Below are 25,573 nucleotides of genomic sequence, written 5' to 3' on the forward strand. Positions count from 1 at the left end.
AGAGACATAATGGGGTACTTCTTCATAGAAAGTCAAGTCCAAACTAATGTGTACCTTCTGGGTAGGTGGATGATAACACTTATAACCTTTCTGAGTAGAAGAGTAACCAATAAAAACACATCGCAGAGCACAAGGATCAAGTTTACTTCGTTGATGAGAGTAGACATGAACATAGGCAATACACCTAAAAACTTTAGGGGCAACTTGGAGACTGAAACAGGGGAAACATAGTCACCAAACACATCACGTGGAGTCTTGAAATCACGATTAATCAAATATGCAGCAGATAAAACAACATGCCCCAAAGATGATGGGGAACATACATGTCCAACATAAGGGAGCGGACAACTTCAAGTAACTGACGATTCTTGCATTCAGACACACCATTCTGCTGAGGAGTAAATAGGGTTGTCGTTTGGTGAATAATACCTTGAGCAAGGAAGAAAGATGCCAAAGTGTTATTCACATATTCGCCTATGTTATTAGTCCGAAATACTTTGACCTGAGCATGAAACTGAGTAGACACTATAGTACAGAACTCTGGAAGGATGGAAGCAATATCATGTTTATTTTTCAGCAAGAAAACCCAAGTGAGTCGGGTACAATCATTAATAAATATAACGAACCAACGAAATCTATTCGAAGTAACGCGAGCCGGACCTCACACATTAGAATGCACTAGATCAAAAGGCTTTGCAGCTTTACTGTCACTCAAAGGAAACACAGTGAGATGACTATTGGCCAAAATACATGTCTCACACTTAAAACTGGACTCATCACAAGAGCGGAATAAAGATGGAAACAGACGCTTAAGGTAGCCAAATGACGGGTGTCCCAAGCAACGATGCCATAACCAAATTTGTTGTTTCTCTCTGACACTGCAACTTTGAACAGTATTAACGACATGAGCACGACTTGGTGTAGAAGGCAATGTCAAATAATATAACCCCCCTATCCGTTTACCATGCCCAATCGTCTCATGAGTCTTGAGATCCTGAAAAGAGCAATGCGTAAGATAGAAAGTAGCAGAAGCATTAAGTGTATCAAGTAATCAACCAACAGATAACAAGTTACAATGGATATCGGGAACTAGTAGCGCACGAGACAAGAACAAAGTAGGAGTGATAGAGATTGTGCCCTCACCAGTAATTAGAGAGGGCAAGTCATTATCAGTAGTTATGTATGGGTCACGGGTGTTACTAGACAACTCATCAAAAAATTTAGCATCATAAGTCATATGATCAGAAGCACCAGTGTCAATTATCCAAGTATTAAAACCAGTACCTGGAATAGAATCAGAAACACACAAATTTGCATAGGCAGTAGCAACAACACCAACAATGGAGTTATCACCCATGATTGCAGCAGAAACTTAACAGATCAAGGCAGAGTATACAACGGAACACAGCAGAGGCACAAATATGGCAGATGCAAGAAGACATGCACGAATACAGCAGAGTACACAACGGAACACAACAAGGGCACAAATACGGCAGATGCACGAACACAAGAATGGCACGAACACAGTAAAGGCACGAACACGACAACACAACACAAAAACCCGGGAGGGTGCACACGGCACAGGTAGAGAAAAAAACATGGGGATAGAATACGGGTGGGCACAATACACAGGTTACCAAAAAAGTTGGCTCTGATGCCAAGTCAAACAATATGAGTAGAATATTTTTAGGTTATATTTCCTTCTCCAAAAGAAGGTATTTATAGTATAAGGATGTAACCCTAGTAGGGTCAAACTAGGAAACAAGATAAAAACCTAATTACACAATATCTGTACAAAAAGGAAAGAAATATAATCATAATAAATTAGGAAATAAATATCATAATTAAGCTAGAATCTCGCTAACAAATTTTACCTACTTGAATATCCGGACCCTTTTGTCTTGCTCTGCACTCTTCAAAACCAGCAAGTTCAACGAGGAGTTCATTTTTATAAGATTAGCTTGGAGGATGTGTTATGACATGCTTTAGTTTAAACCAGAAAATACACATAAGTCAAAGAATGAATATATTTTTGGCATTTTCAACTTTGCTATATGATCTTTATAATAAAGTGATCTTCTTTGCAAAAATATGCACTTCTGGTCTGAATCAAATCTAATCTGATATCCATTAGACCAAAATGGTAGCTACCAACACAAATGAGGTTCAAACAAATTATGACAGACAAAGTGACCTAAAAGCTTTTGATGACACCAAGGAAGGTGTTAAAGGCCTTGTTGATGCTGGTATAACTGAGGTTCCTAGGATTTTTCATCAACCACCACATGAGCACTTCATTGACAACACTTCTGATTCAGAAGCCACCCAAACCCAATTTAGCATTCCAGTCATAGACCTTGAAGGCCTTGCACTTGATAGTCCGACGAAACGAAAGGAGATTGTTGCAAAAGTTGGAGAGTCATCAAAGACTTGGGGCTTTTTCCAAATTGCCAATCATGGAATTCCTATTAGTGTTCTGGAGGAGATAAAGGATGGGGTGCGTGGTTTTTTTGAGCAAGACACTGAGGTGAAGAAAAAGGTTTACACTCGTGATTACTTCAGACCTGTGATCTATAATAGCAACTTTGATCTATATAAAGCACCGGCGACTAACTGGAGGGATACTTTTATCTGTTACATGGCTCCTTACGCAAAGAAGCCAGAAGACTTGCCTGAAGTATGCAGGTATATGTCACAACAAAGCTTATATAATTCTCTGCTAGAATTTGTAAGTTTATTTGATGATATTAATTAGCTTGACAGCTTCATATGTGTTTAAACTTTGTAGAGACATTCTTATTGAGTACTCCAAGCAAATAATGAGGTTGGGGAAGTTGTTGTTGGAGTTGTTGTCGGAGGCTCTTGGGCTGACACCAAGTCACTTGAATGACATAGATTGTAGTGAGGGCCTTGTGCTTCTGTGCCATTACTATCCTGCTTGTCCACAGCCAGAATTAACTTTGGGCACAAGCAAACATGCTGACAGTGACTTCCTCACAGTCCTTCTGCAAGATCATATTGGTGGCCTCCAAGTTCTTCACAAGAACAAGTGGATTGATGTGCCCCCAATGCCTGGGGCATTAGTGGTTAACGTTGGAGATCTTTTACAGGCAAGTAGAACAATTATTTTCATCATCTTAACAAAGTTGAAACTACAGTAGCTATAGTAACAATTATTGTAAATCACAAAAATCATTTGTTACTTTTGGCTTATTTCACCATCTAGTGATTAAAATTGAAGAAATTTTTTGGTGGTGCATATAGTATTATTGTCAGAGAATATGTGTCGAATGCTTCTATTTAGTTTCCTACCTTGGGTTTTTTTTTTAAAGATGATGAACTCATTTCGGGTTGCAGCTTATATCAAATGAAAGATTCAAGAGCGTAGAGCACAGGGTACTGGCAAACCGTGTAGGTCCAAGAGTATCTGTTGCGAGCTTCTTCACCACAGGAATGTTACCATTGAAAAAACTCTATGGACCCATCAAGGAGCTATTATCAGAGGACAATCCTCCAAAGTACAGGGAGACAACTGTGAAGGACTATAATGCCCACGTCAATATCAAAGGCCTTGATGGAACCTCTGCCTTGAATCATTTCAAGCTCTGAACTTGGACACAGAGGAGGAGCACAATGAACAAATGATCTCTACTAAATAACTTGAATGCATGATACTGTAAGGTTATTGTTTGTACATGCATAATGCAAGTATAATCTGTTGCGGAATAAGATGGCTTCTCAGATTTTTATGATATTCTCTTGTAAAATCTTGTTTGCCAACAAAAGCAGAGTTTCAACCATAACCAGATTTAATACAACGTAAGCCAATCTTAGAAAACCTGCAAGTTCACTGAGTTGTTCATTTTTCAGATGAAGCTACACGTTCTTCCATCTCTTGGTTTACAACTCTCTGCTTTTTTTTTACCAGCTATCCGTCTGTACAATCTCTCTGTTTTCTCTGTTTCCAGTGGGAGAAGGAAAAAAAGAGACACCCAAGATCAATTCAATCTACACTTTCCGAATTAATGCAACTTAAAAAAAAAAAAAAAAAAGAGAGCACACACGCAAGATAAAAGAGAGCAGATAAACAAGGAAGAAATATCTGTGAAATCAATCTCAAGCTAGAAAATCCAGAAATTTGATATGGGAGAAAACTTGTTCCCTCTAGCTTCTTGAGCACACTTTCTCTACTGTCTTAGAATGCTAAATATGACAAGTAAAGACTGATTATACCACTAAGCCAAAACTAGGAAAGCCAAGTGAGTATGTGGCTTCATCCTTACAAAATAAAGCAGAATTAATACAACTAAAATTAAGACAAGTTTCTGTCCAAAATGTTTCAAGACCTTTTTGACAGAAACTTATCTACACTATTACAACAAGGACATTAACATAATTTCAACAAAAGCATTATCCTTTGATATCAGCTGCCTTGGGACCACTTCTTATCCTTAGAGTTGGATCCATCTTCTTATCATCTTAAAGGCTACGCAATCTTCTGCTTTTTCTCTATATTCTGTTTGATCCTCAACCACCTTTTATGATCCTAAACCAAATTAAGAAAATGTTTGCAGAAGACGATCATGAACTCGAGGCAAACAGTGACCGCATGAGTGAGTTAAAAGCATTTGATGCTGCAAAAGCTGGTGTCAAGGGACTGCTCGATACAGGTCTCACAAAAATCCCAAGTATTTTCTACTCTTCATCACGACCAAGCTTCGACGAAAAGAAGCTGCAAAGTGATGATGTCCAGTTCAGTGTTCCAATCATTGATCTCAGAGGCATCCAAAACGACGCAGTTTCACATGCCCGTGTCGTAGAGAAAGTTCGACATGCAAGTGAGAAATGGGGTTTCTTTCAGGTGGTGAATCATGGAGTTCCTGTTGATATTTTGGATCAGATGATCGATGGCATACGCAGATTCCATGAGCAGGACAGTGAGGTTAAAAAAGAGTTCTATTCGAGGGACTTTGGGAAGAAGGTGTATTATATGTCCAACTATCATTTGTACCAATCTTCTGAAGCTAACTGGAGGGATACGTTTGTGTGTTATGTGGCTCCTGATCCACCCAAACAAGAAGAATTGCCATCCGTGTGCAGGTAAGCATGGCACTAGTTTAAGAAGACCTTTACTTTTTCCATATCTGCTTTAATTGATCATCATGCGTCTAAATAGAACATGCTACAAATTTAACTCTCATATAATATGAGGGGTGATCTCTTGGGGTATGATCTCTTGGATATGAGGGATGTTCATTATTCTATCTATTTAGTGGAAAACTCATGAATTTTTCCACACGGGCGGGAAAATACAACTTCTTGTCTACCTTGGTCTTCTTAGGCATTTCATCGAGCATATTGCCCACAATATTGAGATCATGTTTACTTATTAGAAATGAAGTTATGAATCAAGAAAGTTATGAATATGGGAGAATGTAGCATGACCACAGTTTTCTCATAAAATAAAAAAATCATACAAAATTTTACCTGCAGGGTTAATTATGTGCATTTGTAGTCTTTTACAAAGGCATGCTTTCATAACTTGATAAATGAAATTCATGAGCGCTCTGATGACTTGGGGATGCAGAGAATTAGTGAATGAGTACTCAAAGCAAGTGATGGATTTGGGGTCTACTTTGTTTGAGCTGCTTTCCGAGGCTCTTGGGCTTAACCCAAACCAACTTGAGGACATGAATTGCGGTGAGGCGCTTCTTCATCTCGGCCACTACTACCCAGCATGCCCTGAACCAGAATTGACTATGGGCACTAGCAAGCACACTGATGGCTCCTTCATCACCATACTTTTACAAGACCAAGTGGGCGGTCTCCAAGTGTTACATGAGAATCAATGGGTTAATGTTCCTCCCAAGCAAGGATCTCTAGTTGTCAACATTGGAGACCTTATGCAGGTATGTTTTTTTCAAATATATTTTTATACAACTTACAAGCGGTATTGGAGAGGAAGAAATCAAGCCTAAGACCTCAGAGTGCAGGAGTAAATACTCTTTAACTACTTGAACTACACTAAACGTCTTTTAACAAACTTAAAATCTTCTGTTGCTTTTGTGCAGCTAATCACAAATGACAAGTTTATTAGCGTGGATCATAGAGTTATAGTAAAGAATGCAGGTCCAAGAGTTTCTGTGGCAAGTTTTTTCAGGCCATACGTTCTGACAGGGAATTCAAAAGTTTACGGACCAATCAAGGAATTGCTATCAGAAGATGTTCCCCAAATTTACCGAGAAACTGATGTTAGAGATTATATGAAGCATTACCTCTCAGGAGGTCTAAAAGGGACCTCCGCATTAGAACATTTCAAGTTGTGAAGTTGATGTTATGGAGTTGCTAACTATTAAGTCATATTTGTCACTAAAACTGTGACTGTTCACTTATTATTATTATTTATTTTAATTTTTTATAATTTAATAGTCGCATCAATTACATTAATAAAAGCGCATTACAATCACATTTCAAGAACTATTGTTCACTTGATAAATAAACTTTTTTAATTGAAATAATGTAACATAATATATATTTTGGTCGTGTAAAATAATATAATATGACCATATTAGATGGGCCGAACTAGATGAGACTTTTTCAATTAAAATAGATTATAGTCATGTATGTTGTTTGATAAGTCTAAAATGCGCTTAGGACTGGTTGAGACTATTCCAAATACTAATCCATCAGACAATGGTTTTTGTAAACCCAAGTGGAATCATGGGTTTCGAAGACACGCCCAAAAACCCAAATTTGCCCAACACATAAATTTCACTTAATCTTTGCACCGAACTCGAGTCCTTCACCAATCCCACCAGAGCCTTCGATCAAAGGCAGAGGCAATAGAGGCCCTGAATCACAACGTCAACCTAAGCAAACCCATCAGAGACACTTTCTTCGCGACCAAATTTCACAAGCTTGAAGCTTCTATGAGAAAAAGTGAAGATGGGTTCCCTTTAAAAATCAATGCGGAGTTGAAAACGAAAGAGATGCTTAAAAATAAGGTTCGAGGTTGGGTTTCTCAAAATTGAGCCCAGTCTAGTGCAGCTTTAGTGGCATACCAAACAACTCATAGGAGTCCAGCCCAATCCAATACTCAAAGTCCAATCCTTAATCAACTCAGTCTGGTCCACCAAACAGAGCCTGTATGTTAGATAATCTCATCCACACTCCCCGCCACCTCCACCCCTAGGATGTGGCAAGTACTAATACCATTACAATCTTCTGAAAGCTGAAATGTAAAAAATATATGATTTGCAGGTTGAAATACAAGTCATAATAACCTTTTATAGGTAATAACATACTTATAAATTTTTTAACTAAGCATTTCATTTTAAATGGATAAAAAAAATAATGTTATGTAACCAACAACAGATGTGAGTTAGGTTAGTTGGTTAAGGTAGTGTGCACATTCTTTTGCACCTGAATTTGATTCATCTCCTTGTACATTAGAGTAATTTAGAATATCGTCTTGTAAAAAATAAATAATAAAAAGTTATGCAACTAATATGATTAAAAATTAATCGCCATTTTCTCTACCTAATAAAAAGAAAGTTGGTTCAAAGAGAAAATTCACCTCTGACAATAACTTACTGTCGGGTTTTCTTATAGTCCAATATCTAAGCTTGTTGGCATTTAATCTGAAGGAAAAGTCATAAAGTTTGAGTAGTGGCATGTAGTAACAAATTGGCTGCTGGCACAGTGGCACCTTCTAATTGAATTGATGGTCAAAGTTACTGGTCACTGGCTGAAATTGCAATTGCCACATGTTATAAATGAATAATTTTATAAGATTGTTTGAAAATATATTGCTGGGGAAAAGATTTCTTGGTACCAGGCTGGTTTTGTTTGGTCGATATTATTATTATAACCAATAATTCTTCTAATACGTGTATTTATCTCATGCATATCGTCTAAACAATTTGCAGAAGTCGGCTCTTTCATTTAGTCCCTCAATCAGAAAAGGTTTTATTGGATAGGGCTATTTTTTTTTTTATGCTTGGAGTGTTCAAATTCGTGATCATCATGGCTGACATTTCAAATTACTCTATTTTTAGGACATTCTTCTTACCATCATTATGCCAGGAAGAATGAGACTAGGAATGACATAAATTCTTGTCAAGTTTTCGACCCTAATATTATATATATTTTTTCTCTACAATTTTATATTCTACAAGTTTGAAGATATAGAGAATGACGAATAATTAAACATCTGGATTTTACCAACAAGAGTAATGCTACACCAAGTGATATATAAATGTGGTAAAAGTAACATTATTCTTTTAATTTGAAATTTATAAATTTAAAAAGAAAAGTAGTGGAGGCCGAGTGGCTCCACCATTGTCTGTGAGACACATGCATTGTTTGAATGTCTTCGAAAGTTTTTCCCTTCTTTATTTTATTTATTTTATCATCTTTCATGATCCAGGTACGTTTATTTCCATGAAATATGACAAAAGGTACAGCCCCCAGATTTCCGACGCCAAAGGAAGAGTTTGGTCCGCACACGATAGGTTCCTTTTGATAACATTTCACAGAAAAGGAAAGCAGCAGAATTCTTGTCAAGACATAAATGGTAAAATGTCAATTGTCCTATACAAGAAGAGTCAACAAGCTGCTTATACGCTTTGGCTTGCCCTTGTTGTTATGAGTCGACACGTTGGATAGAGAAAATTTCTGGCGTCTTGAGAGTTTGGGTATGCTTTTTTGTGTCTCCATGAGGGTTTTGAACATAAAATTACTGGTATGCAAATAAATACTATTTTCAACTAAGCTAGACCCGTTAAAGCTTTTGTGTTTGTTCTCTATTACATTATGCTTGTGCATTCATATGTTTTGGGGATCGTTACATTCCTACGCTACGCGTATGACATGAGTTTTCCTAAAGCAATTTCACGTTAAGGTGGATGTTTCAAGCAACCATTCAAGTTTCTGTAAGTACGACCAGGACTGAACATAATAATCTTCCTGTATATTAAATATTATATACCCGATACTACTTAGGCAGTTATTATTTGAATTATGAATTGATTAACAGTTGCATTCTAGATCTTCAACCATTTTACTATAAAAATATAAATAATTGAAGTATAAATAATTGAAGTAAATGAGTGTGGGCGCGCGATGCATGTTATCCGGCTTACGTTTTTTTTTTTTTTTTTTTTTTTTCATTCTTTGTTTTGATGTTGACTAGAACCAGATGATAAAATAATGTTATGTGTTTCAAATTCTTTAAGTATCCCTATTACTTTTTTATTGTCTAATTTGTTGTGCTGGCTTTGTTTAACAGATTATTTTTTGCAAATCTTGGTAACTTAATTTACATAAAAATATAGGTACATTATTCTTAAAAAAACATATATAGGTACATTTACTCACTATATGGGTAAATAATTTACTTATACAATCCCCTTTTTTTGGGGCGGCGGCGGGGGTGGTGGAATTTACCAATGCAATCCAAGTAAATTAGTATACTTACAAATTGTTGAAATTCGTAGGATGGATGGGTCTGTCTCTTCCTAAAAAAAAAACTATACGTAAATGATTTACGTATACAATTTAGGTAAATTTGTCAAACTTATCGGTACACTAATTAAACTAGTCTAAACAATTACAAAAAATATATTGCTTAGTTAATGTGGTAAATTTACAAAAATTTTTGGGGGTCAGAAAATGTTGTCATCGCTGATCAAACTGAATGCCCATTATTAGAGATTAAAGAATAGCTAAATGTAAGGGATTTCAAAGGCATGAGTTGTAAACAATTTATAATACATGTTTGATCATTCCTGGCATTGAATTCAGACTTTGGGATGAATATGACTTATCTTCTCGGGAATTCCTGTGGAGCCTATAAATACTGCTGCACATTGTTGGACAAAAGCACTAATTAGCTCCTCCTACAAACTTCCTTGAGCTTTGTTCCCCATCATCCTCCTATATATCTCCTTATACTCCTCTTCCGCTTCTACTTTCTAATTAGCGAAGGGCTTTTAAGGTTTTATACTTAAGAGTCTATTTGTTAATCACGTACATTGTTTTGATCCCAAAAAAAAAAAAAGAAAAAAAAAGAGAGAAAAATGGTGGCGGTAACCAGAGCAGATGAGAGGCTGGGAAGTGGTGCCAAACTCAGTATCCCAACCATTGATCTTAAGGGCATCGATAGCAACTCAGTTTTACGAACTGAAGTTGTCGAGAAAATTCGAGATGCATGTGAGAACTGGGGTTTCTTTCAAGTTCAAAACGGAATTCCTGTTGAAGTTTTGGAGAGGATGGTGGATGGGATACGTGAGTTCCATGAGAAGGAGAATGAGCTTAAGAAACAGTTGAGTTCAAACTCAACGGATTCTGGGAGCAAGGAGCAGTTTATGTCCAACAATCGCTTTTTCAAATCTTCACAAGGAAACTCGAGGGATTCGTTTGTGTGCTATATGGCTCCTGATCCAACCAAACCAGCAGACGAATTACCCTCAGTGTGCAGGTATGCATGGCGCTACATATCAAACAAATTTTTATATATGTAATATTATAATACACTCTAGTCTAACCATGCATTTAGGGTTGGAGAAATTTTCTTTGTGGTGGTAACATGGTGTGTACGTAAAAAAAATTTACGTTTGGCATCCCATATTGTTTAGAGATGGATATGTAATCCGTGGTTACATAGTCTACCCAGTCTCTACATGCAAGATAATAGATGTCTTGTGAAAAATAATTTCCTTATAAAACATAACTTCATGGAAGCTGATCCTCATTTATACATAAACTAAAACACGTACATGACTTCCCCTGCATGGTTAGTTTATAATTTGCACCTTTTAGTGTTTTACCATTACTTTCATCATTCGGTAAATGAAATTGATGAGTGAACTTGATGACTTCGAGTTGCAGAGATATAGTGAATGAGTACTCAAAGCTAGTGAAGGATTTGGGATTTACTTTGTTTGAGTTGCTTTCCGAGGCTCTTGGACTTAAGCGAAACCAACTTAAGGACGCGTACATGGACTCTGTTGAGGGGCTTTCTATTATGGGTCACTACTATCCACCATGTCCTGAAACAAAATTGACTATGGGCACCGGCAAGCACACTGATGGCTGCTTCATCACCGTACTTTTACAAGATCAAGTGGGTGGCCTCCAAGTTTTGTATGAGGATCAATGGATTGATGTTCGCCCCATCCGTGGAGCTCTTGTCGTCAACGTTGGAGACCTTCTGCAGGCAAGTTCATTATTACAATTAGATAGCCAAATTTTTCATTGCATGAAATCTATCAATACCAAATAATAAAAAAGATTATATATATGAAGTTTTAATAAACTTATGTGTTGTTTTTGTGCAGCTCATCTCAAATGACAAGTTTATTAGTGTTAACCACAGAGTTATCGCGCAGAGTGTTGGCCCAAGAGTTTCTGTGCCAACCTTTTTTAGACCACATGCAGAAAATCCAAAAGCTTATGGACCAATCAAGGAGTTGTTATCAGAAGAAAATCCCCAAATCTATCGGGAAACTAATGTTAAAGATTATCTGAAGCACTACCTCTCAGAACTGGTAAAGGGGAACTCCGCATTAGATAATTTCAAGCTATGAAGGATAATAAAAGCGCTTTGCTTTTGGTTCTAGGTACCCTTGTTATTTTCTGTGTCATCGTGGCTCTGTTGGCTGCAGGCTGTGCCTCTGGTCCTATGGCTAGGTTTTTTATTTTTCAGTGTCCTTTTGCTTTTTATGTTAGGCCCATTTGTTTGGTCGTCTTATTTGTGGTCTCAACTTGTCTGTCTGAGTCAATTATTGTTATGACGTGTATGCTCTTCTAATAAAAGTACTTTTGGAAACAAAGAAGATATATAGTACAACTTTCTTGTAGCGTGTGATGACATCAGTTTTCTAATAAGAGTAGACCGATGCTAAAGTTTCTTATGCGGGTCAAACGCGATGCCTAAACAAGCAACATAATTTTATATTACGCTGATGCTAAATACGGTTTACAGCATCATCATTTTATACTACACTGATATATTTTCTGACTTATAACATCACAAAAACCAATAATGTTGATGCTACTTCTAGTTATAGGCATCGGTTGTCATATGAGTGATGTTGTTTTAAATTTTAAACCTTAGTTGTTCGTGCAAAATTAAGGTTGGTTATGAACAATATCATAGTGTGATGCCCATTACACATCAAAAAACATAAATAAATTTAAATATATCCGACACTACAATTTTTTCAACCCCACATATGACAACAAGTTTTGCGATTTACATATAACAACATATTTCATTTTCATGAGTTAGTCTCAACCAAATAAATATAAATTAAAATTAGATGCCAAAATTGCATGAAATCTATCAATACCAAATAATAAAAAAGATTTACAAAAAAAAAAAAGATTATATATATATATATATATTAAGACTAATGCACAGTGACTAACAAACCAAATAAATACCTTCTTTAAATTAAAATTAAATGTTTAGCCAAATTTCTTCATTGAAACATGAAATCTATCAATAATACATTAGATATTTTCAAATAATAAAAGGGCTTAGCGTTGTCGCAGGTGCATTGAATTATTTGTTACTCTTTACTCTTTTCTCTGTTTTCTGTCATCGTGGTCGTTGGTGCCGTCAACTCTGTTGGCTGCTGGTTGTGCCTCTGACTAAAGCAAGGATTTCTTTAGCCTCCTTTTGTTTTCTATGTGGGGCCCATTTGTTTAGGCCTCTTATTTGTGGTTAGTTTTTGGTGGCGAGTTTGTGTGTTGGACTTGGTCCTCTCTTTTATTTTTGGGTATTTTATTATAGACTCATTTCATGCTAAAAATGTTGACAAAAATCCTTGTATTACGCTTATTCAATCGAGACCTAATTTGCATTAGTTAATACTTATATTTCCATGACTATTTTGCTCTATATAATCCTTGATTTAAGACTATTGTAATGGCTATAAAAAAACATAAAAACATACACACCAATTTGTAATACACATAATATAGATAAATTTACCTAAACAAAAGGTCAAAATGAAGAAAAAATGCATGAGTATAAATATAAAATTGAGTTGCCTTAACAGTAAGAAGACAAAAAAAATGTATACGTAATATGCATAAAACTCACACATGGAATTCCCTTTTGTTAGGTAGACTACGACACTTGAATTTATTTTGAAGGTAGTTAACATAAGGATTTGAATCCTTTGCTATGCTTTTTCCTACCATGATCGGCTTGACTTCTATTCTCCACACGCCACTTCATTAAAATTTAATCTAAGGATATTAAACCGGACACATTATTCTAAACTAAAAATCCAATTGAAAAAAGAAAAAAAAAGCTAATTGGAGTAACAAAAAACTTAATGTCCTCTAGCATTTCTTCTTCGTCTTTTTTTCCCCTCCTTTCTCTGCACATCTCCCCACAAAATCTATTGATCCCTTATCTTCCCCCTATCAGGAGCAACAGAGTAGAGAAAGGAAGAAGAAAAAAACAAAACAAAAAGAAGAACTGTTAGAAGACGTTTTCTGTCACTCTAGTTAGGGCATTTGTTTTCATTTTTAATTAAGAGTAAATTTAGTTTTTATTTTAAGGATGATGTCTCAAGATTAAATTAATTGGATTAAATTTTAATGAGGTGGCATGTATTAGATACAAATCAAGCAGATCATGACAAAGAAAATCATGGGGATGAAGTTCTCACACACAAACACACACATAACTAAAATTCATGGGATTCGAACCTGAGTCCTCTGGTTTACAAGATCAGGCTCTTTTCCACTCGACAAGACCCCATTGGCTTTACCGTTCATTTTTCTCCTGATTTTCTCCACCCATTAATATGTTTTATTTAGGTGATAGTCTAAACTGAAGGAGATGAGGTTCCTCACACACATGCACACCTAACTAAAATGCCATAGGGTTGAAACCTGAGACCTCTTGTCTACAAGATCATGCTCTTTTCCACTCGACTAGACCCCATTGGCTTTACCGTTCATTTTGCTCCTGATTTTCTCCGCCTAATAAAAAGAAGAATTTGTTCACACTGCACGCACAAATAGAACATTCCAAGAGACTAACAACATACCAAAAGAATAACTCGGAAATAATTTTCTGGGATCTTATTTGAAAGTCCGTTTAAAGAAAATTCATCTCCGACAAATAACTAAGCGTATGTAATTTTTCTTATAGTCCAATTAAGCTTGTATATTAAATTTGAAGGAAGAGTCATAAAGTTTGAGTAGTGGCATGTAGAACAAAATTTTCTTGGTCACAAAGTAATAAATTACTTTACTTTTCTGGAAGTAAAAATTGGCTGTCGGATGGGGGAAAACGTTTTGACTTTAGAACATATAGCGAACTGATGCTGGCACCTTCTAATTGGATGGTCAAGCTTTCTGTTCACTAGCTGAAATTGCAATTGCGACATGTTACAAGTGAATAAATTTATAAGCAGGGAAAAGATTGTTGGTACCAAGTATACCTAGTATTGATATTTGGTTGTTGGTTTTGTTTGGTCGATATTATTATTATTATAACCAATAATTCTTCAAATACATATAATATAGTATTTGGCCAATAGTATTAAATTTCAGAGAGATGGTCAACAGCCCACTATTAGCAACACCGATATTATTATAAAAGACCTCAGTGATATTATTAATAATAAAATTATTCATTTTATATTATATTGTATTTAGTTAATTTTCTAATATGAGAATGTACGTAACTTATATTCTTCAATAGATACTACAGAACAATCACTTTCTGAATATGAATTGATTATAAGGTGTTGCTTTCTAGATCTTCAATCAAATTCCTGCCTGAAGTATAAACAATTGGAGTAAATAGGGTCGGCTATATATGATTATTATATGCAGCCAGTCTTTTTCGTGATAAATAAAATTATTTTTGGCTGCACAAGAAGAGATCTATGTCCTTTTTATCTTTCTTTTTCTCATTTGGAATTCTTGTGCAGCCTATATTATATATATACAGAAATTTTTCTATATGGATGTTTAGATGTTATTATCGTGTGAGCGCTATGTATTTTTTATTACGCTTCTTTTTTTTCTTCCCTTTTTATAATGAGTTCCGCACAATAATAGCGTGTGGACATCTATATATATAACTCTACTTGTTAATCACGTACGTATGTTGTTTGATCCAACCAAAAAAAAAAATGTTGGCCACAATACGAGTAGATGAGAGGGAGGGAACTGGTGCCCAATTAAGTCTCCCAACCATTGATCTTCAAGGCATGACTTAGCACTAGAATCTTCCTTTATATCAAATATTATATATTATTGTACCAGATACTACTGGGGTAGGCAGTTAATTTCTGAAATATGAATTGATTAACCCTTGCTTTCTAGAACTTCAACCAAATTACTATTCGAAATAGGGACTAAAATATAAATAATTGAAGTAAATAAGCTTTGGTCCAATGACGTGCTTTCCTTTTTTTATTCTAAATTTGAATTATGTTTTTATTGTCTAATTTGTTGTGCTGACCTTTTTTTTTTCAACAGATTGTTTGCAATTTTCCCAATGTAATGCTCATTACTGTCAATTTTTTTTGTAATAATAATTTCAGTTATATTTTCATCTTTAATCAAAATTAGGTGTTTTGGGATATACTCATTGGTGTATAGGCAAATTTAACTACGTGATTATTTGTCAGAATTTTATTTAAATACATGTTTTTAAGGTGCATACAACTCTACGTATATTATGAAACTTGCGAAATTCGTAGGATGGGTGGGTCTTTGTCTTCATTTTTTTTAAACATACCTTACCTATACACAATCTAGGTACATTAGGTAACGTACCTTACCTATACACATTATGTATATATATATAGGTATTATGTCAAACCTATACGCGTACACTAAATTATTCTAAAAGAATCACGAAAAAATATCATGCTTGATATGGGAACTTTTCAAAACTGATATAGTTACGTTGTCATCGCGGAGCAAACTGAATGCTGTTATACGAGGAATAAAAGAAAGGTTGAAAAGAAAGGAGAATCCTGGTCATAGGGCATGAGTTGTAACAAATAAAAAATAAAAATACATGTTGTGTCATTACAGGCATTGAATTCCAACTTTGGCTTTTGTTAGAAGTTTAAAAATTGGTGGATGAATGACTTTTTGGATTTGGAATTCATGTGCATGCAGCCTATAAATATGTTGCTAGACATTGTAGGACAAAGCACTAATTAGCTCCTCCTCCTATAAACTGCCTTAGTAATATCTCCTTATACCCCTCCTCTTACTGCTTTTGTACTTTCTAATTAGCTAGTCTATTTGTTAATCACGTACATTGTTTGATCCAAAACCCCCAAAAAAAAAAAAATGGTGGCCGCAACAAGAGCAGATGAGAGGCTGGGAAGTGGTGCTCTCAGTATCCCAACCATTGATCTTAAGAGCATCGATAGCAACTCAGTTTTACGAACTGAAGTTGTCGAGAAAATTCGAGATGCATGTGAGAACTGGGGTTTCTTTCAAGTTCAAAACGGAATTCCTGTTGAAGTTTTGGAGAGGATGGTGGATGGGATACGTGAGTTCCATGAGAAGGAGAATGAGCTTAAGAAACAGTTGGGTTTAAACTCAAACGATTCTGGGAACAAGGAGCAGTATATGTCCAATAATCGCTTTTTCAAATCTTCACAAGGAAACTCGAGGGATTCATTTGTGTGCTATATGGCTCCTGATCCAACCAAACCAGCAGACGAATTACCCTCAGTGTGCAGGTATGCAGGGCAAACTTTTATATATGTAATATTATAATGCACTCTAGTCTAACCATGCATTTAGGGTTGGAGAAATTTTCTTTGTGGTGGTAACATGGTAACATGGTGTTACCATATATTATAACATGAATGAATGAATGAATGAGGACTTTGTACCTGGTACAATATTCATAATATATATTTATTGTGATAGGGTATATTGGTAACATCACAAGACGGGTTTTACATTTGTTCGTCAAAACATTTACGTTTGGCATCCCATATTATTTAGAGATGGATATGTAATCCATGGTTCTGATTTACATAGTCTACCCAGTCTCTACATGCAAGATAATAGATGTCTTGTGAAAAATAATTTTTTTATAATACATAACTTCATGGAAGTTGATCCTCTTTTATGTATAAACTAAAATCTGTACATGACTTCCCCAGCATGGTTAGTTTATAATTTGCACCTTTTAGTGTTTTACCATTATTTTCATCATTCTGTAAATGAATTTGATGAGTGAACTTGATGACTTCGAGTTGCAGAGATATAGTGAATGAGTACTCAAAGCTAGTGAAGGATTTGGGATTTACTTTGTTTGAGTTGCTTTCTGAGGCTCTTGGGCTTAAGCCAAACCAACTTAAGGACGCGTACATGGACTCTGTTGAGGGGCTTTCTATTATGGGTCACTACTATCCACCATGTCCTGAAACAAAATTGACTATGGGCACCGGCAAGCATACTGATGGCAGCTTCATCACCGTACTTTTACAAGATCAAGTTGGTGGCCTCCAAGTTTTGTATGAGGATCAATGGATTGATGTTCTCCCCATCCGTGGAGCTCTTGTCGTCAACGTTGGAGACCTTCTGCAGGCAAGTTCATTATTACAATTAGATAGCAAAAAAATTCATTGTATGAAATCTACGTACTAATACCAAATAATAACAAAGATTCTGTATGAATGAAGTTTTAATAAACTGATAATTATGTGTTGTTTTTGTGCAGCTCATCTCAAATGACAAGTTTATTAGTGTTAACCACAGAGTTATCTCGCAGAGTGTAGGCCCAAGAGTTTCTGTGCCAACCTTTTTCAGACCACATGGAGAAAATCCAAAAGCTTATGGACCAATCAAGGAGTTGTTATCAGAAGAAAATCCCCAAATCTATCGGGAAACTAATGTTAAAGATTATCTGAAGCACTACCTCTCAGAACTGGTAAAAGGGAACTCTGCATTAGAACATTTCAAGCTATGAAGGGACAAAAGGGCTTTGCTTTTCGGTTTTGGCTACTATTGTTTGTTGCTCTGTTAGTTTCTCTGTCATCGTTGTCGTTGGTGCCGTCGACTCCGTTGGCTGCAGCCTGTGCCTCTCATCATACGGCTTGGAGTTTTTAGTGTCATTTTACTTTCTACGTTGGGCCCATTTATTTGGGTGTCTTATTTGTGGTCTAGTTTTGTTGTTGCTTGGTGACGAGTTTGTATTGTTGGTGTTCGTCCTCTCTGATTTTCACAGCAGCTTGTGTTTCTCTCTTGCGGTCTCAAACTGTCTGTTTGAGTCAGTTCTTATTACGTGTATGCTCTTCTAATAAAAGTACTTTGGAAAAGAGAAAAGATATTTATGAAGTTGATGCCACATATAGTACAACTTTCTTGTAGTGTGCGATGGTTTGGTTTGGTTAATAGGGAAACAAAGAGTATGGCCTATCATTTGAAAAATTGGAATATTTTTTCTCACCACTTTAATTCAATGCCTACTCTCATTATCCTTCCTAATACTTGACACATGTTCATTGGCATAACCATATAGTTAACTCTTTTTGCTTTGTATTTTTGGAATCATAATTATACTTATGGACAAGTGTCAAGTGTTGAGAAAAGTGATAATTATATACCTTCAATTAAAGTGGTGAGCAAAAATACTCTCCTGAAAAACAAGGGAATAATGGGCGAATGAAAGAAAAAAAAAAGATGATTAAATGACAGACTGAAAAAAAGAAGTTCCCAAAATCTACCGGGAAGCTGATTTTAAGAGTATATGATGCATCATTCCTAGGAAATATCAAAAGAACCTGCCGACTATTATAGTACATTTCAAGATATGATGATGCTATCTATTTGTATGTGAAAGCCCAGCATAAAATTTGCTATAAAATAAAATAAAAGAGTTTGTTAGTCTCCCCTTCAAACTTAAGCTCATCTAGAATTTATTAAAATATCAATTGAATTTATGATGTAGAACAGATAGCAAAAGCACTTGAAGATAAGTTGGAGCGTCACGCATGCAAGGAGAAAATTTGGAAGCTGTAGGTTTAGGCCTCGAACTCAGAATTGGGTCCATGGCCCGTCGTTTCGAAGAGAACGACGTCACAAATAAAATTCATCGCTTTTCCATCTTTTTCAGGAGTTTGACGTCGCTTAATTAGTAGCCCAAAACAACATTTTAGTTTTTGAGCTAATTTTTTGAATTTTCCTTTTTATTTGCTTTTTAGATTCCTAGGGTTTCTAGTAACTTGAGGTAGTATTTAAACAAACTTTGACTAAGTTGTTTTGGGTTGTTATTCTTATTATCATTCAATAAACTTGAAATTTTCTCAATTTTGGTGGATTCCAAGCTTTTGTTCTCTTTGGCTAATCGTTTAATTGTCGAATTATCAAATGCTTCAATATAACTTAAAAAAACCTCATTAACTTAACTTAAAAACAATCTTGATGAAAGAGATATACCTTGAAATAATCAAATCACAATTAGCATAAAAATCTCAAAATAGTTTTTTTTTTCTTTCTAATACTATAAGAGGTGCTACATTCGATTTCCGCCCTTAATTCCTTTTACAAAAAAACCAGAAAATATAAATAATCAGTGTTAACATGGTAAACATACAGTCTTCAAGTTCATTTGTTACCTTTAGTTGCGAATCTATGAATTTTCTTCCGAAGGTTGCCGTGTAAAAGTTCTATAAAAAAATTTAGAGAAAAAATACCCGTAAAAAAAACTAGAAAAAAAAAACCCACCCATAACAATGAAATAATACTATGAATGGAAGAACATTTTTTTATTAATTTAAAAAGTCACTGATGGTATGCTTGTTTTATATTATAATAATATAGCAGCATATATATATATATTTAATATTTGCCTGTATATTTTAGTGTTTCCTTTTGACTGGGTGGTGCTGCTTAGGGGTGGGCACGTTTCGAGTTGGACTGGTTTTTGCCTCAAATTAGAACCGATCCGATACTATTCATCCAGTTTGGTTCGGTTCGGTTTTAATAAAAAAAATTTCAAAAACTATCCGGTTTGGGTTGAACTAGTTCTGATCCTATTCGGTTTTGAGCCAGATTACAAAAATAGTTTTTAAAAAAAAAATACAATTCTTCAATTGAAATATTATTATTTTTACTTGAAAATTAACAAATTATTCAATTTCATATAAAAATAAATATTAAAGTTAGAAAAGAGAGAGATTTTGAAATTGAACTTGGATAAATATTAGTTTTTTTTTTTGGGTTAAATTAAAAATATAGCATTAAATATAAATATATATTGAAGTTATATATTTTTTAATTTGACGTGTTCAGTTTGGCTCCGTCCGGTTTTTGAAGACATGAAATCGGATCCAAAACTAGTCCAAACCGATCCGATTCAATTTTTAACCGGTTTTTAACTTTTTGATCAACTTGGTTTTTTTTTTATTTGATTAGATGTTGTTCGATTCGAATTTCCGATTCGCCGGTTTTAGTGCCCACCCCTAGCTGCTGGCCGTTGTGGCGTTGGAATGGAATGGAAGCGGGGCTGCAGCTTCTGTCTGTTTAAAAAGAATAAAAAATAGGAACCTGGCCAAAACGGTAAAGATTTGCTGCCTTGCTGGCCTTCATTCAGACTTTTCCACAAACAGGTGGTGGGCGTTCCTGCACCAAGTGATCAAGATGACTGACTTTTGAGGTATAGTGCCGAGGTGGCGTTCGCTTCTCGAGGATTCAACACGTCAAACTTAGGATTTCACGCACTAATTTGGAGTGTTATCCAAAGGGATGAATTGACCCGCCGTTTTCTCCCAACGTGGGTCATCCTCTGACGATGGCTAATCAGCAAATAACAATAACAAAGTGTCATGTATTGCATGTGTCCGTATACCAAGATTTTGTTTCATGCTAGCTGGTAGTAGTAACTTGAACGTAGCTTATCTGTCTTATGTGTGAAGATGGCTGTGGATTTAATTCGTCAGTTATTCATGCCGGCCACCGAAATGGACAATGATCAGTAATTTGCCAAAGGGAGGTTTCCTGGTCCAACTTGAAGATTTAAAGTTTTAGAAAGTTGAGGCTTCAAGTTCGGGATGACATATGTTTTTGGATGTACTCAGTTGGTATTCCTGATGACATATGTTTTCGGATGTACAAATTCGACTACGTAGTTATTTAATTGTTTTAAAGTTGAAATGAGTGGGTCAAGTTTTTCGATTTTTTATATCCAATTTGCAAATTTCATAATTTCATGGTTTGAAATTAATTTGTTCAATTCAACCAAAAAAACATTAAAAAATTAATTTTTTCAAAGGGCAAGAAAATGTTATTGCTCTCTATAATTCTTAATCTCTATGTTATAGCTCCCTAATAAAAACTATACAATCTAGGTATATTAGTATGAATGGAGTTAAATTGTCAAACCTATATAGATGCACTAAACTAATCTAAAAAAATTACTTTAGTTTTTATTACTAATGGTCTATGAACTTTTCACAAGTCCTCATTTGAGTACTCAAACCTTTCAAATCAATCAGTGTGATCTTTAATCTGTTGGTCCACACATCAGTTTGGTCTCTCTAATCTCATTCCATTAAAGTCTCCGATAAAATTTATCATCTGACCAACTTTGAAGGGGTATTACATAAAATACAACCTATCTACTGATGAAACAAAGTAAATCTCACATATTTTGCTCAACAAGGCTATATGCTCTCCTTGATGAATCCCAAAGTGAAACCCCAATTGTAGAGAATATGGCCTCGTGAAGCAAAAATGTGAGTTTGAGGGCTCAAATGACCTATACGTAAATGTGGATTATGTCAGTTGCCCAAGACAGTGTGGGCTCCCCATTGCACCCAAGTTTGATCCTCATCCCCGTGCATTAAATTAGTTTAGAATATCGTTTTGTGAAAAAATAGGCTAAAATGATCTATAATTAGATGACAATATCCCTTTAGTGGGTCACCCAATGACATGTGACCAATTTTATTGAAAGTTTTGTTAAAATGAGACAACAAAGACCAAATTGATGTGTAAGCCAAAATATAAAGGACCACATTGATTGATTTGGAAGTTCGATGACTAAAATGAGGATTTTTAAAAAGTTTAGGATCACTTGTGATTAAAAATAAAAATAAAAAAAGACCGAAAAATATATGTCAATGTTGATATGGTAAATGTTGAAAATTGATATTTGCTTACTGTTAAGTTGTCCTCCCTCCTCAAATAGAATGCCCATTAAATTAGGAGTTAAATAAGGGCTAAAACTAAAGAAGGTTAAAAGGGAAAATGCACGACGAGGTCTTAAAGCATCTACAAGCAGGCTCCCTAAACTACAACTCCAGAGATGCTTCCTCTTTACATCCTAAAATATAAAGATTAGAAGCTCTTAGTGTCTCCGTATAATTAATACTGCTTTATTTTAATAATTAATACATTTATTTAATATTGGCTATTATTTGTTATTATATCATTCTATGTAGACAGGGAGCAGTTACGGTCAATTAAAAAAGAAACATCCTCCTCAGTCGTAACACAACATTGATTGGTTGCAAAGAGCTTGTAGCTCAAGTGGTTAAGAGCACACACCTATATCCAAGGTCTTTTGTCTGAATCTCCCCTAGGCCTATGTCAATATTGATCGCTTATATTTATATAAAATAAAATAAAAATTAAAGCTTTTATGACTCCCTATATTAGAGAGTATAGTTATAGTTAAAATTTTGGATGAGTTAATTTAAAAGTACTAAGAAATTCATAAATAATGAAAATTAATGTTCTAGAATTTGTAAAATTTCTTGTTTAGCTAATCTAAAACTATAATGGATTTAAACACACAATTTAACATTTGGTAGTTGTTATATTGGTGGTGGGTTTCTAGCGGTAAGGTGGATTTGGGTCTAGACTTTTTTTAATTTTTTAAATATTTTTTTTGTCAAAAGATAAGAATTTTTAACCAATAGCATTAACATGTGCAGTAAGAATATTGAAAAGCCAACCCGGTGCAACTGTCCCAGAAGAACCTGAATCACCATTTTTTTTTATTTGGGAAAAAAATGGGCTGCAAAAGAGGCTGCCGCAGGCACCCTTGAATGACCATTTTTTCAGTTGAAAGGTCTAAATCTGAATCACCATTTTTTTATTTGGGAATTCCGGTGCAGCGTGTGTGTATATATATATATTGCTGTACGTTGTTAAACAAAGCACTAATTAGCTCCTCTTACAAACTGCCTTATATTCTTCCTCTTCTGCTTGTATTTTCTAATCAGCGAAAGGCTTCTACTTTCTTATACTAGAGGCTCTACTTGTTAATCACGTACGTTGTTTGATCCAAAACCAAAAAACGAAAAGAAAATGATGGCCACAACAAGAGCAGATGAGAGGCAGGGAAGTGTTTCCCAACTCGGTATCCCAACCATTGACCTTAAAGGCATCCATAGCAACTCAGTTTTACGAACTGAAATCGTCGAGCAAATTCGAGATGCATGTGAGAAATGGGGTTTCTTTCAAGTTCAAAACGGAATTCCTGCTGAAATTTTGGATAGGATGCTGCATGGAATACGTGAGTTCCATGAGCAGGATAGTGATCTTAAGAAAGAGTTGTGTTCAAAGGATGCTGGGAACAAGGAGCAGTATATGTCCAATAATCGCTTTTTCAAATCTTCACAAGGAAACTCGAGGGATACGTTTGTGTGCTACATGGCTCCTGATCCAACCAAACCAGCAGACGAATTACCCTCAGTGTGCAGGTATGCATGGCACTACGTATTAATTAAATTTTTATGTATGTAACATTTTATACACTAGTCTAACCACCATGCATTTAGCGTTGGACAAATTTTCTTTGTGATGGTAACAGGATGCTACTATGTAATATACCATGAATGAACGAGGAGTTTACATTCGTACATCAAAAAGTTTATGTTTACTCAGTCATTACATGCAAGATAATACATTTCATGAGAAAAATAATTTCCTTATAATACATAAACTAAAATTTGTACATGACTTCCCTGCATGGTTAGTTTATAATTTACACCTTTCAGTCTTTTACCATTATTTTCATCATTCAGTAAATGAAATTCATGAGTGAACTTGATGACTTCGAGTTGCAGAGATATAGTGAATGATTACTCAAAGCTAGTGAAGGATTTGGGATTTACTTTGTTTGAGTTGCTTTCTGAGGCTCTTGGGCTCAATCCAAACCAACTTAAAGACGCGTACATGGACTGTGCTGAGGGGCTTTCTATTATGGGTCACTACTATCCATCATGTCCTGAAACAAAATTGACTATGGGCACCAACAAGCACACTGATGGAAGCTTCATCACCGTACTCTTACAAGATCAAGTGGGTGGCCTCCAAGTTTTATATGAGAATCAATGGATTGATGTTCCTCCCACGCATGGAGCTCTTGTTGTCAACGTTGGAGATCTTCTGCAGGCAAGTTCATTATTACAATTATATATATAACCAACTTTTCATTGTACTAAATCTATCAATACCAAATAATAACAAAGATTTACGTATAAATTAACTTTCAATAAACTTATAACTTTGCGTTGTTTTTGTGCAGCTCATCTCAAATGACAAGTTTATTAGTGTTAACCACAGAGTTCTAGCGCAGAGTGTGGGCCCAAGAGTTTCTGTGCCAACCTTCTTTAGACCACATGCAGAAAATCCAAAAGTTTATGGACCAATCAAGGAGTTGTTGTCAGAAGAAAATCCTCAAATCTATCGAGAAACTAGTGTTAAAGACTATCTGAAGTACTACCTCTCAGAACTCGTAAAAGGGAACTCAGCATTAGAACATTTCAAGCTATGAAGGGATGAAAAGGGTTATGCAGGATGTGGGGCCCATTTGTTTGGACCTCTTATTTGTGTTTTAGTCTTGTTGTTGGTTGGTGGTCACTCTGTATGTTGAGTCAATAATCCTCTCCGAGGGTCTCAAATTGTCTGTCAATAATCCTTTGTTATTAGCGAATGGTCTTCTAATAACAGTACTTCTTGAAGAAAAAAAATACAGTCGTCAGTGTGATGTTGATGCCATAGCACAACTATCTAGTAATTTGTGATTTGGTTGATAGGGAAAGTTACCGCATAAAAATTGCTTATAAAACAAAAGTCCATTTCGTGATGATTGTATATTGACTCTTAGAATAGCATACCCAAAACAAAACAAAAAAATCATTTTATTGAAATACAATTAATGCATATTTTTTGGCGCTGACTTAGGTCCCGTTTGAAATTGTTCATTTTTTCACCGGACATTAACTTCATTTTATACTGGTTCAGTAATGTCGCACTCAAAACCTTGGAACCTCAGTCGCTGTCATTTTGTCATGCCAAGGTTCATTAATGACTTGGTTCATTAAGATATTTGAAAAGTGACTAAGGATTTTATTTTATTTTTCGGTCAAAGGAAATGAAAATTTTCATAACCAAATTAAAGAGCATATGACTAATTATGGGAGCCCAATTACAAATTCAGCATAAAATCCAGGGTTCAACTAAAACAAAATAAAAACCCAAACAAAACACACAGCATACGATTATTGTTTTAACAGTAACCTCTTGGATGTTACAACAATTACTGTAG

At 35.2% G+C, this 25,573-nt stretch overlaps 5 protein-coding genes across 5 annotated transcripts; all 5 read left to right on the forward strand.

Annotated features, from left to right (window-relative positions):
- Positions 1-2,114: 2,114 nt before the first annotated feature.
- LOC103324121 (1-aminocyclopropane-1-carboxylate oxidase homolog 1-like) lies at positions 2,115-3,752 on the forward strand. The gene is made up of 3 exons (XM_089044718.1): positions 2,115-2,685; positions 2,789-3,110; positions 3,358-3,752. The coding sequence occupies exons 1-3, from the start codon at positions 2,141-2,143 to the stop codon at positions 3,607-3,609; spliced, it is 1,119 nt and encodes a 372-aa protein (XP_088900844.1). The 5' UTR covers positions 2,115-2,140; the 3' UTR covers positions 3,610-3,752.
- A 735-nt stretch (positions 3,753-4,487) lies between these two features.
- LOC103324120 (1-aminocyclopropane-1-carboxylate oxidase homolog 1-like) lies at positions 4,488-6,426 on the forward strand. The gene is made up of 3 exons (XM_008226156.2): positions 4,488-5,100; positions 5,588-5,909; positions 6,072-6,426. Exons 1-3 carry the CDS (start codon positions 4,541-4,543, stop codon positions 6,324-6,326), a joined length of 1,137 nt encoding a protein of 378 aa, XP_008224378.2. The 5' UTR covers positions 4,488-4,540; the 3' UTR covers positions 6,327-6,426.
- Positions 6,427-9,901: 3,475 nt separating this feature from the next.
- On the forward strand, positions 9,902-11,861 carry LOC103324119 (1-aminocyclopropane-1-carboxylate oxidase homolog 1-like). Its single transcript, XM_008226155.2, has 3 exons — positions 9,902-10,480; positions 10,891-11,218; positions 11,340-11,861. The coding sequence occupies exons 1-3, from the start codon at positions 10,080-10,082 to the stop codon at positions 11,586-11,588; spliced, it is 978 nt and encodes a 325-aa protein (XP_008224377.2). The 5' UTR covers positions 9,902-10,079; the 3' UTR covers positions 11,589-11,861.
- A 4,468-nt stretch (positions 11,862-16,329) lies between these two features.
- Positions 16,330-18,351, forward strand: LOC103324214 (1-aminocyclopropane-1-carboxylate oxidase homolog 1-like). The gene is made up of 3 exons (XM_008226253.2): positions 16,330-16,742; positions 17,274-17,601; positions 17,735-18,351. Exons 1-3 carry the CDS (start codon positions 16,345-16,347, stop codon positions 17,981-17,983), a joined length of 975 nt encoding a protein of 324 aa, XP_008224475.2. The 5' UTR covers positions 16,330-16,344; the 3' UTR covers positions 17,984-18,351.
- Positions 18,352-23,196: 4,845 nt separating this feature from the next.
- On the forward strand, positions 23,197-25,145 carry LOC103324117 (1-aminocyclopropane-1-carboxylate oxidase homolog 1-like). The gene is made up of 3 exons (XM_008226154.2): positions 23,197-23,723; positions 24,090-24,417; positions 24,551-25,145. The coding sequence occupies exons 1-3, from the start codon at positions 23,329-23,331 to the stop codon at positions 24,797-24,799; spliced, it is 972 nt and encodes a 323-aa protein (XP_008224376.2). The 5' UTR covers positions 23,197-23,328; the 3' UTR covers positions 24,800-25,145.
- Positions 25,146-25,573: the final 428 nt, after the last annotated feature.

The sequence above is a fragment of the Prunus mume genome, linkage group LG2 (assembly GCF_029339155.1).
Source record: "Prunus mume cultivar Tortuosa linkage group LG2, ASM2933915v1, whole genome shotgun sequence".
Classification (NCBI taxonomy): Eukaryota; Viridiplantae; Streptophyta; class Magnoliopsida; order Rosales; family Rosaceae; genus Prunus; species Prunus mume.

What these genes read in the sequence shown, in the direction of transcription:
- LOC103324121 (XM_089044718.1), top strand. Translation starts at nt 2,141, where the DNA reads ATGGTAGCTACCAACACAAATGAGGTTCAAACAAATTATGACAGACAA. An exon ending in GACTTGCCTGAAGTATGCAG is followed by an intron (nt 2,686 to 2,788) that starts GTATATGTCACA and finishes TAAACTTTGTAG; the next exon opens with AGACATTCTTATTGAGTACT. An exon ending in ACGTTGGAGATCTTTTACAG is followed by an intron (nt 3,111 to 3,357) that starts GCAAGTAGAACA and finishes TTCGGGTTGCAG; the next exon opens with CTTATATCAAATGAAAGATT.
- LOC103324120 (XM_008226156.2), top strand. Translation starts at nt 4,541, where the DNA reads ATGATCCTAAACCAAATTAAGAAAATGTTTGCAGAAGACGATCATGAA. An exon ending in GAATTGCCATCCGTGTGCAG is followed by an intron (nt 5,101 to 5,587) that starts GTAAGCATGGCA and finishes TTGGGGATGCAG; the next exon opens with AGAATTAGTGAATGAGTACT. An exon ending in ACATTGGAGACCTTATGCAG is followed by an intron (nt 5,910 to 6,071) that starts GTATGTTTTTTT and finishes GCTTTTGTGCAG; the next exon opens with CTAATCACAAATGACAAGTT.
- LOC103324119 (XM_008226155.2), top strand. Translation starts at nt 10,080, where the DNA reads ATGGTGGCGGTAACCAGAGCAGATGAGAGGCTGGGAAGTGGTGCCAAA. An exon ending in GAATTACCCTCAGTGTGCAG is followed by an intron (nt 10,481 to 10,890) that starts GTATGCATGGCG and finishes TTCGAGTTGCAG; the next exon opens with AGATATAGTGAATGAGTACT. An exon ending in ACGTTGGAGACCTTCTGCAG is followed by an intron (nt 11,219 to 11,339) that starts GCAAGTTCATTA and finishes GTTTTTGTGCAG; the next exon opens with CTCATCTCAAATGACAAGTT.
- LOC103324214 (XM_008226253.2), top strand. Translation starts at nt 16,345, where the DNA reads ATGGTGGCCGCAACAAGAGCAGATGAGAGGCTGGGAAGTGGTGCTCTC. An exon ending in GAATTACCCTCAGTGTGCAG is followed by an intron (nt 16,743 to 17,273) that starts GTATGCAGGGCA and finishes TTCGAGTTGCAG; the next exon opens with AGATATAGTGAATGAGTACT. An exon ending in ACGTTGGAGACCTTCTGCAG is followed by an intron (nt 17,602 to 17,734) that starts GCAAGTTCATTA and finishes GTTTTTGTGCAG; the next exon opens with CTCATCTCAAATGACAAGTT.
- LOC103324117 (XM_008226154.2), top strand. Translation starts at nt 23,329, where the DNA reads ATGATGGCCACAACAAGAGCAGATGAGAGGCAGGGAAGTGTTTCCCAA. An exon ending in GAATTACCCTCAGTGTGCAG is followed by an intron (nt 23,724 to 24,089) that starts GTATGCATGGCA and finishes TTCGAGTTGCAG; the next exon opens with AGATATAGTGAATGATTACT. An exon ending in ACGTTGGAGATCTTCTGCAG is followed by an intron (nt 24,418 to 24,550) that starts GCAAGTTCATTA and finishes GTTTTTGTGCAG; the next exon opens with CTCATCTCAAATGACAAGTT.